The sequence below is a fragment of the Hoplias malabaricus genome, chromosome 11 (assembly GCF_029633855.1).
Source record: "Hoplias malabaricus isolate fHopMal1 chromosome 11, fHopMal1.hap1, whole genome shotgun sequence".
NCBI lineage: Eukaryota > Metazoa > Chordata > Actinopteri > Characiformes > Erythrinidae > Hoplias > Hoplias malabaricus.
The window spans coordinates 35,822,079-35,833,264 of record NC_089810.1 but is presented as its reverse complement, the minus strand read 5'-3'; the positions used below and the strand labels follow the sequence as shown (position 1 = coordinate 35,833,264).

The window sequence follows — 11,186 nt, the reverse complement described above, 5'->3', positions numbered from 1 at the left end:
AATGAGTGTGTATGTGAATGAATGTCTGTATGTGTGTGTGTGCCCAGATATGGATTGGCTTCTCACCAGTGTGTGTGGATTGAGTGTTCTGAATTGTAAAGTGTCCTTGGGTGTCTAGAAAGGCGCTATATAAGTGTAACGATAGATAGATAGAAATACATAGTCCGTGTCACTGCAGTGAAAATGAAGGTGAAATAAATAACTTAAAAATAGTCAACATCTGCTTATTGTTAACACATTTGCCTTTACTTTCTGGTTTCTGAAGTTTTCCATTCCACCTTAAATAATGCTTCATTGCAGTTATATTCTGGCACCTCGCTTGACATCAACAATTTCCAGCTAATAGCTTATTCTCACACAAAGCTGTGAGTGGCCTGTTTTGTGGGTGAAATCATCCATCCTTTACCAGGTCTCAAAGTGGGGGATGAAACCCCTTAGAGGAGGCAGGCACAGCAAGGTAAAGAATACATGGATTATAGTAGAATTATTACAAGTGAAGCGTATAAAGGTCATTTATCACCTTTTTGCTCACGTATAAGCTGCAGTGATGTACGAGTTAGTGTTTGAAGTTGGAAGCAAAAAGCCATGTGTCTTTGTGGTTTTGGGGACCCGAATGTATTTTTAACTACAAAAGGGGGGCACTGCAGAAAAAGTCTGGGAAACACTGCCATAAGCAGACATTTTAAAAGGAGCATCCAGTCATTTTCTGCACTGATAAGTGGCCTGGTTGTGTCAGATTCTGTACTAAACCTATTTTTAACGTTGCCACCCCCATGTGGGGGATCTGCTTTATGGAGCATCAACTGATTCACTCAGGGACTCACTTCACAGCAATCTGATACTTGACCTTACATGACTTTCACATAATAATAATAATAATAATAATAATATATACATCACATTCATAAATACTGCTTGCTCCTGTAACTAGAAAACACAAGGAAAAAGGAAGTACACATTTCTGAAGTTTATTTTTATACAGTGTATTAAATAGATAAACAATTAAAGGATTGTTCTGCAATGTTTTGATGATGAAGAATAATCAATGCAAAGGAAAAAACACTACTGTACAGAGTATAGTAACATTTGGCAGACTTTCTTCAGGATAAGAATAATACTCAACAATAAATACAGTATTTCTTTGCAGTGACATACATTCAGAAGGAGCAAATGCACCATTTTCTCTGATATAAACGTCTTCAAACTGTAAGCTGTGTCCAGATTAATTTACAGTCTATCTGCCGAGTAATATATTTATAAACCGTAAAAATACAGCAGGATGAAAGAACAGAGTAAACTGCTGCTGATGACCGGACTGTACTCATGCAAATCTTTCTTATTTATTTAATTTTTTTGGCCAAGAAACACGGAGAAGATCAAAACACAATAAAACTAATGATAACTTTGGCCTCTCACCTCAAACCAAATGTTTGAACATTTGCGCTAAATTCAATAAAGCAACTGTATATTAAAATAGGCGTCACGTATCACATTTGTCTTCACTTAAAAAGAAAAAAAAAAAACAGTGGCACCAAAAATTTAGCACATGAAACTAATTATGGACAGTGTATTTCACTCTTTTTATTGTTACTTCTACGAACAGTGATCACTGAGAACACAAATCAAATCAAAAATAAAAATGTTCCTTCATCTGGGGCCAGATTCACAAACGTCCCTCTAGAGATTACACTGACTCGTGTACAATAATTGTATAATGTTTTTTTAATGTGCTAAGCATTTATTTATTAAACGAATTAAACATATTTGTGCATTTTAATAACAATTCAAAGTGCGACATTCTTTAACTCCAATTGACTTTATAGTTCTTAAAAGAGTAGTTTAGAAATAAATGAGGAAATTCTTAAGATTCTGAAGATTAATAATAATTTATCTTAAGTCAGACCACTAGATACTATTGTTTATTTATTTATTTTAGTTGGAGAATTTTGCCTAAACAAAACCTTGAAAAGGTCCATGAGTAACTTAAACAAGTTCTCAAACGTTAAACAAATCAAACGTAAATTAATTAAATTGGACACCTGATATAAACAATAGTTCAAAAACGTTTTTAGGAAAGTGAGTCCAAAATGTCTTTGAACACTTTGCCAATTGTTTGCCTTCAAATTAAATCTTGATAGATACAAACCATGTCCTAGCTCTACGTGTACCTCACCCAATAACTGATTCACTCAGATATACTCTTTCACGTTCAAATCTAAGATTTTTTTTTTTAGGTGCTTTTGTGAATCTGGCCCCTGGTTTACAATCAGAAACATTTACATATGTCCATGTCTGAGTAGAACTCAATCAAAATTGCACTAGATTTGTTTTAAATGTATTGTGTTAAGATTTAACTTTCGTCTGCGTTATTACAGATGTCCTGAACTTACCCAACCCTCGTCTGAACTGGGCCACACTGACCTAGTGTGTAATTATACGATGAATTATTTACATCTTTCGAGACGTGGAGGGAGAGAACTAACCATTGACTGTGTCAGCAATAAATCAGCAAGAAAGTGTATCATATCTGACCTAAAACTGAGAGAAAGAATATCAAACGGCTCCGGATGGGAACACGGTCCAGGTTAGTGTTCGCTCTCCCTCAGTATCCAGTATTTAGGAGATTGTCCTTGGCCTTTATCTCGTCTGAAAGCTAAAAATGTGTTAGGCTTCTGATGAAACTTTCATGCAACACAAAACTACAGTAAATTTCACATAATGAAAATCACTTACATTTCTGCCACAGCCAGCTCAGTTTGATCAATCAAAAGGAGGATAACGTACCACAAGGTCACACCGTACGATATAATTTTTTCAAGCAATACATTTCAATCTAAAAACAACGGAGCAGAATATAAAACATGATGATCTCTAAGGACAATGTTACCATTTGGCTGATTATTAGTTAGCATGACTAGCTATTTAGGTAACATTAACCTCATGACTGTGTCTGCTTTTGCAAGGGTTAACCTCTTACGTAGCGAAGGCTATTCATTTTTATTCCTCTTTTGATATAAAAATGACAAAGTTGTACAGAAAGAATAAATTATATTATTAAATTGCATTTAGCCAGAGGAATGCCATACATGGACATCACTAGCTACTAACTTTGGAAAAATTCAGTGTGCTGCATGTGGTTTAACGGAGCAATCAGTGGTTTTCTTTAATGATTCATGGCATAAAACAGCTGTTACACTGACACCCAGTGGCCTGGATGCATTAGAAACTCTGCACTAAAGCTAATTTAAATATGGCTGCCTCCACGTGGGACCCCAGGGTTGTTTCTCAACTCCAAGAACACGAAGAAGTTACCTTGCATGAGCATGTTCTTGAAGTCCTCATGAATGATGGGACCATCAGGTTTTTCCTCAATAGCAAGTCAAGAACCGAAGCATTCTGGTATTTTGGGGCAAATCGAGAACAACATCTGGGCACTTTAACTGTTCTTGAGTCTTGGAGCGTAACATCGGCAGTGGAAGATGACGTCAAGCAAGAACACGTAAGAAAAGAACGTAAGAACACACACTGAGAAACAACCCAGCTCTGTGGAGCATTAACGGATTCATTCAGGGACTACAAAGCTATTTGATTCTTCAACTTGTGGGTTAAAAAATTATTACATTTCATAAATATTGACCGACTGCTGCTTTAAATTTTTGAACAAGTTGCATGAATGTTTTACCATTAAAAAAAATCCACCCTACAGTGTTATTTGCATTCCACCATACTACTCATTTAAAACCTAAACAGTGAGCAAAATAAAAGCACACACTGAATTACAGTTTAAAAAGGCACTCAACTTATGACACACACACACACACACTACGGAAAAAATGATCTCAAGAGAACGAAAATGATAGTCATAAGCCTCTACAATCATCCGCCACAAATAATTAATAGTCATGGAAAGCTGGGTATTGAATTTATAAACACCATGTCCATAAGTTTGTAGACACTCCTAAAACTACTGAATTCAAGCTGCACGTGAGCCTACGGTCACTGCGTCCAATGCCAAGCGTGAGCTAGATGTGTATTAAACACTGCACCAATAGGAGCAGTGGAACTATTCTTTCTTGAGTGATGGAGCTTTATCTAATCTTTGGGATACATGGAGTCTGTGTTTAAAAAATGTAGTGTTTATCCGTTTTAGAAGAGTGAAGACCATTGGAACAACCTCCTGATCTGATTAATACCTTCATTTTACCCTGGAGAACCAGCATTTGGTCATAATCTGTATTTAAAATATGATGTAATTTCCTGCTTATAGATTTTCAAATGTCTAGTAAGATAAGAAACACAGATGTATTTACACACACACACAAATATATAGATATATGAAAAACAAAATATTTTAGAAGGCAATATGGCACTACAGTGTTGCTGTTTATGCTTTTAAAATCTTTGCTGTTAATAGTCAAAAAGGCACAGTTTTGACGTTCTATAGTGTAACATACTGTATAACTTCATACACTGTACAGTATACTACACCGTATATTTCTGGTAAAACTTCAAATCCAGTCTCTTGTGTCCATTTCAAAGCCAAGAAGATATGAGCCTCTCAAATCTGATGAGTCCAGCAGAATCTCTGCCATGTTCAGTTTACCTCTGCTTTGAGAAACCGGGAGAAATATTTGTTCCTCCTCCGTCCTCTCACATTTCTGCTCTGTGATTGGTGTCCTCCTCAGGCTCTTCCTCTTCCTCTTCGTAGTTCTCCTCCTCATTGGGCTCTCTGCCTGGATGTTTGTCTTCTGGCCCCACCTCTTCCTGCTCTCGAGCATCATCCTGGACACATACACAGTCATGTAAACATGGGCTGTGGAGCAGTAGAACAGTGTTCTATGGAGTACTTCACTACCTGCCCCTCACTAAAGATAATGTGATTTAATGCTGTCAAATCCTTACATATATATATTACAGCATATAACGTAAATCCCCCAGAACAACACACATTTTTACTGAAGCAAAGAGAAACAAACTCTCAACCTATAGCCTTCACTTCAGAAGAAACATTTGACAAGGAAGTGTCTACAAGCTTTTGGCCGTGCACTGTATATATGTGAGTTACAGGAAAAAATATATACTTTCTCTTCAGTTCCATTTCCTATTATATTCTTTCAGATACAGACTCTAATACTCTTCTCTGTGTGTGTTGTTGCTGTTTGGCTGGGTCACACCACTGAGTCTGGAGCCGTCCACTAAGCCCAGGATGTTGGGTTTGAACAGCTGAGTTCAGTGAAGTGGTGAAGCAGCAGTAATCAGACACCACAGAGAACAGTGTGTCTAATCTCCCGTTCAGACCACAGTCTACGGTTACACACTAGCAACTCATTTAAAACACCACTCTCATACACACATGGGCTATACAAAGTGGGGAGAAAGAGAGAGAGTGAGAAGAGGGGGGAGAAAGAGAGAGAGCGAGGAGAGGGGGAAGAGGGGAAAAAAAAAGAATATATCATCAATATGTTTTTTCCTCCAATTTTATTGCAATTTACTATTGTCCTTTGTCTTTTCGTTATCTCCTTTGTTTATTATTCTTGGGTCAAAAATGTGGAATAACCTAGCAACAATGAAGCAGCATGTTAGCAACCACCTGGAATACTATTGCAATGTCCTGGAATAATAAATGTTAATATTTCAAGCAAGCATGTCTTTCCTTGATTTCTCATTCTATATTCAAAAATATTTACCATTATAACTCTGACAGCCTTCAATGCAGACCCCCCAAAATGTGTTGTATTGTAGGGCTTTTATACACGTGTAGTGTCCCCATAGGAATGAATGGCAGAATGTTGAACTGCTACTGATAATGCCAACTAAACATTACATACATGCTAGATTTACACACCTAGACACATACTACTGTAGATACCACCTGGAAAACCATGACAGTGGCTTAGCACAGTGAGACAACGTATCCTAGCAACTCATTAATAACCATCTTGGATACCACAGCAAAACAGCCTAGTAACACTGTTGCAACCACCTGGGATACCATAACAGTAACCTAGTAACATCTTTACAACTACTTGGGATACCTGATAAACCTTAAAAATACAAGAACATATTATCAACAAGAATATCACCAAACTTTCTATTTTATTCATTTACTTTTTCACATTTATGGCTTTTTTAAATGCCACCTTTATACTGTAAACATTCCATAATCCATTTGATCAAAATGAATGTCTCAAAATGAAAATTAAGGTTTTATTTGAATCCTGTCAAACTTCCAATCCTGACGACAAAATTGTGTTATGACTGAGATGATATAATGCGCATACACATGCACCCACGCGCAAACGGACATGCACACATTCAGAATTTGACTTTTCTCCTACTCTCCATAGGAGAGCTCACTCATATTTCAAAGCACTTCTCATTTTCTGAATGAGTGGAGGGTAAGTGAAGAGATTAATGGAAGATGAAAGAGGATCAGCATGGGATCTCAGTGATTACTGCTCAGAAACTGGGCTGAGGACTTAAACATCCTCCTGATTACAAGGTAGATGTGTCTAAGAGAGTGGATAGAACTCCAGCAGCACTGCTGTATCAGATCCACCTTTACCGGCAATACACACTAACACAAACCAGTGTTGCATCCCTGTAAGAAGACAGACTAGTATGTCCTTCAAAATTGTCCCACATGGTTTCTCGTAGATATACCTGTTCGCCATGGTCCTCATTGTAAGGGTCTGCTTCTTCTTCTCCTGCCTCTTCATGCTTCTGCTCCTCCGGCAACTCGTCCTGAGTCTGGAGGATAGAACAGAGCTCAGGGTTTCAAAGATGCTACTGTGTGAGAGAGAGAGACTGTGTGTCTGAGCGTGTCTGAGACTGACCTCTTCATCTCCTTCCTCCTGATATTGCTCCTCCAAGTTGTCCTCTTGTTGGTCAGGGTTTCCTGCAATCTGCACAAACACACAAAAGATTCCCAAATATCATTTATTTATTCTCAGTTTCAGCATGAATCTCTATCAGATAACACTTAAAGAAGAGCAGCAGAGCTTTTCAGAATGGTGCCATATATGGTCCACTATAGAGGGCCACTTGCTAAATCACAGTTCATCTACATGCACTCTATGTTACTTCGTCATTACTTGGTACCCAGCGGATCCAGTCAAAGCTCTGATCAAAGATCCAATGCAGAACTTGTGGGGGACCCACTCTATGGATAATAAGATGGTTCCAATAGGGACTGCAAAGCAGTTTGGATCTTGAACACAACTTTGCTACATATAGTTTGCTACACCGCGTAGTGGAAGGCTCACCACCAGCTGCTCGTCTGCAGGGGGCTGATGGATTTCTCTGTGCAAGTGAGGGTCCACGTGTCTGGGAGGATGATGCTCTTCCTCCTCCCCTTGCTCATGCCCCTGAGCCTCTGCCTCCTCAAACTCATCCTCTCCTTGGTTATTGGGGTCGTCTGCTGGGTCCACCTCTTCCTCCAGAGGGTGCTGGGGAGAATTGTATGGAGACAATAAATAATTACAAACACTGTAATGACTGACACCTGTATTTAGATGATACTTGGATCTATTTGTACTGCAGACGCACTTTTGGAAGCTACTCTGGATAAGGGCGTCCGCTAAATGCCTCAGATGTAAATATAATAATGTATTTTACACTCAGTGTATTTATTACATGTATATTTTTAAAGTGTTCATATGTTTGACTGATCTCAGCAGAGGCGATTGCTCTAAGACTGCAAGGGAAGCTCAGCTTCCCCTAAAATGTAAAAGAAATAAGTGATCAAATATATACTGTTGTGTGTACATGTCATTGAATAAATATGCACTACAACGCGCTCAACTTTTGTTCAGAATCAGCTTCTTATCACTGGTAAAGACACAGCTTTCCTCTCAATCATTCCCGCAGCTTCACAGTGCTTTAAACAGCGTCCACAGAGTTCAATAGCGAAGCGAGACGTGTCATTGGATAAATGCTGGGCTTTGTCCCGCCCATCGGACGCTCAGCGTCTCTGGGGGTCTTTGGGGCAGTGGGCTGGCCTCGGCTGGCCCGGACGCTCAGCTTCTGCATGATGATTGGATGATCTGTCTGAGGCTGAATCCCTTTTTGATTGACAGCGAAATGAGCGAATCAGCGATGCTTTGGTGTAAAGATCCGTGGGAGCACAGGCGGACACACTTCACATGGGCCAAGGCCGTTTAAGCAGCCTAGCTCTGCTGGCCATTGAGAGGACACTAGTCAAGACGCCTTGTTGGTACGACAGGGTCACAGATCATTTTCTTAAAAAGAAATGGAGGGTAGAATTTACGTATAAATAAACCAACACATTTTATGACGTAGGCAAAATTGAGCTTCCCCTCCTTGAAAGACCAGCATCCGCCACTGGAACTCATATAAGGCTCCTTTGGTTTCTGTTGTATTCTTTTTTTAAAAGTGCCAGAGGAATACACATTACCTAATCACTGCTGTATCACACACCGCTCCATATGGCAGTATGTATGCATTAGGAGGATGAACCATGTGTTAAATATCACAATGAATGAGGGCGCTGCATATACGATGCACCTTTACCTCTTCATGATGAAGCGGCACGTCCTGTCTGTGGTCCGGGCGAACGTTGCTCTCCTCTAATAACAGAAAACAACCGTTTTCAAGATGAGTTTCTAATACATTTTAGATACTTTCAGTTCAAAGGAGCGAACTATGACAGCACCAACCGTCACAATGAGAAAATAATGAGTAGCTTGCTACATTTTTTATAAAAATCATAGATGCTTAAACCCAAATAAGAGTTCAGTGTAATATGAAACAATAATAATAAAGAAAAAGTATCTAGGAAAGAGCTTTTATAAATAACTCACCATCTTCAAGATCAACCCGAGGGTCGTCCTCACTCTGGACAACAGCAGCGTCCAAGTTTTCATGTTCTGCCTTCTTCCTGAAAATGAGGGAGGGAAACACATTATGTAAATAAATAGATTTAGATAGAGGTTTCCTCCACACTTTTCAGGCCTTGCCAACACACTTGGAGGAGAAGACTAGCTGACAGTTATGTTGCATCACGGTGTAAGTGTACGGTTTTTGCTGAACCTGAGCTGTTCCTCTCTGAGCTGCTGTTCCCGGAGATTAGCCTCTCTGTGCAGCTGTTCCTCGCGCTCTCTCCCCTGCTGAAGTTGCTTTCTGTGGAACTCGTCCTGTTGGATCCTTCTCCTCTCCTCCTCAAGCTGCTCATCCAAATGCTGCTGGTTCTGCTTTTGCTGCTCCAAAAAGGAATCATCAAGCTAGAGAGGCAAAGAGAGAGTCCGATGTATTAATAGAGACAGACAGAAACAAAGAAATAAAAAGGAAAACGATGAACAGAGACATGTAGACAACCCCGAAATTAAGACATCCCCACACACAGACAAACAGACAGAAAGAGGTAAGGATGGACACAGACAAGGTTAGTGAAAATGCTAAGGAACTGTAGGACAATTTCTGTAAACAATGCTGTAATAGCAAAATCAGCCACATTGGTTTCGAAGGGACGCCACTTAGTGAGGGGAGGGAAGGAGGAAGACAGGACTGTAGTGAACAACTTCATTGATTTGTGCAAGGACAATCAACTTAACGCCAGGAAAACAAAATGAGCTTGTGGCGGATTAAAGGAAAAAACCCTTTTCTCAAGCTTTTGCTTCCATCCAGAGCCAACAAATCAAGGTTGTAAACACCTACAAATATCTGGGTGTTGAGATGGGAGGTAGGCAGTCTGTAGCCTCAGGTGTGAGGCCAGCTGCTAAGACCTTTCTATGAGTCTGTAGAGTGTCCTCTTTTAGGCTGTTGCTATTACAGCAAGAGACCTTCAGGGATTAATTAAATGTTATTTTATGTTATCATTACAATAACCTTCAGGAATGTTAACCTTAATGTTGCTGTACCGTGTTGATAAGACCCTCACATTAATCCATGACTTTCTAATCTACATTATTTCTCCACTTGAGCCCTGACTCATATGCAACTCTTTTTATAGCAGATAAAAACTCTGAGGAGTCTAAGTGTTAAAGACAAAAGGTCTTCTGGCTGGGTATTCTAACCGGATGTGGGGCATGCTGTTCTCGTTCTAATGCGTTCTCGTCCGGCTGGTTCTGTTCTGCTTCTGCGACTTGTTCTTCATGTTCCTCTGGTTTGAGAGGCTCTACCCCTTCAATCCCCCCAGGTTTCTCCTCCTGTGCTCTCTCGATCTCTCTCTCACTGGCTTTCTCCTCGTGATGCTCCAGCTGTAGGAGAAAAATGACATGTTTAGATTTGGATACATCTGCTAGAGTAAACTAGGTTTAAATTGTGAGGAATAATATTGGATTTGATGGAGAACGTTGGGTTTTGTTCGTTTTTGCTGATGCTTGTAGATGAACACAGGGTTTTCAGAGTCTAGGTTTAACATGTGAGGAATAATATCAGATTTGTTGGACACTGTTGAGTGTGATGGAGAATGCTGGGTGTTATTAGTGCTGAAGAACATTTGTTTTGTTGGTGTTTGTAGGAGAACACAGGGTTTTGCAGGAGTTGTTTTGTTATAATACTGAATATGTAGATTAATAATAATTGGGTTTTATGTTTTAATGAGAATGTGATTTGTTTTGGAGATCATTGGTTCTTCTGTGGTTTTCTGGAGAACAATGGCTCTCCTGGTGTTTGTTGACAACTGCTGGGTTTTGGTGGTGTTGGAGAAGAATGTGTTTTGTAGGTGTTGGATGAAACTGGGTTTAGTGGGCGCCGTGCTCACTCGGTTTTGTCAATGTTTGTTGGAGAGTGTTTGGATTAGTTGGTGATTAGTTGAACGTTGGGATTTGTTGGTGTTTATAATTTGGGATTTGATGGTAATTTGTGCTTGTTGGAGGCATTAAAATGTTGGGGTGATGTTAGAGAAATGCAGGGAATGCTGGGGTTGTTGGGCTTTGAGGTTTTATTGGTGTTGGAGAACAGATTGTCTGTGGCCGTACTGATCTGAATGATGCCTGATCTTTGTACCTGAGCTTTTTTATTTTGGTGTTCCTCAGGTTCTATATGGTGTTCTCCATGTTCTTTAACCTGGTGTGCATCCCATCCTAGGTCCAGGTGTTCTTCAGGCTCTTTGTTCTGGTGATCCTCATGTACTCTGATGTCTGGTTGGGCCTGTAGACCTGCTGCAAGCTGCTGGTGCTCTGCTTGCCTCAAATTAGGCATCTTATCCAGAGACTCTTTTTGCT

General features: G+C 39.7%; 1 protein-coding gene across 2 annotated transcripts in view; it reads right to left on the bottom strand.

Annotated features, from left to right (window-relative positions):
• Window positions 1-966: 966 nt before the first annotated feature.
• Window positions 967-11,186, bottom strand: part of golim4a (golgi integral membrane protein 4a) — a 25,399-nt gene continuing 15,179 nt past the window's right edge. For both annotated transcript variants that reach the window (XM_066684921.1, XM_066684922.1), the window contains 9 exons: window positions 10,969-11,186; window positions 10,035-10,217; window positions 9,052-9,242; window positions 8,823-8,899; window positions 8,533-8,588; window positions 7,266-7,448; window positions 6,837-6,905; window positions 6,664-6,750; window positions 967-4,782 (listed from right to left, as the gene is read on the bottom strand). The exon at window positions 10,969-11,186 is cut by the window's right edge and continues 22 nt beyond it. In XM_066684921.1, the coding sequence (XP_066541018.1) occupies window positions 4,651-4,782; window positions 6,664-6,750; window positions 6,837-6,905; window positions 7,266-7,448; window positions 8,533-8,588; window positions 8,823-8,899; window positions 9,052-9,242; window positions 10,035-10,217; window positions 10,969-11,186 (1,196 nt within the window). In that variant the 3' untranslated portion in view covers window positions 967-4,650. The remainder of the gene's footprint in view (window positions 4,783-6,663; window positions 6,751-6,836; window positions 6,906-7,265; window positions 7,449-8,532; window positions 8,589-8,822; window positions 8,900-9,051; window positions 9,243-10,034; window positions 10,218-10,968) is intronic.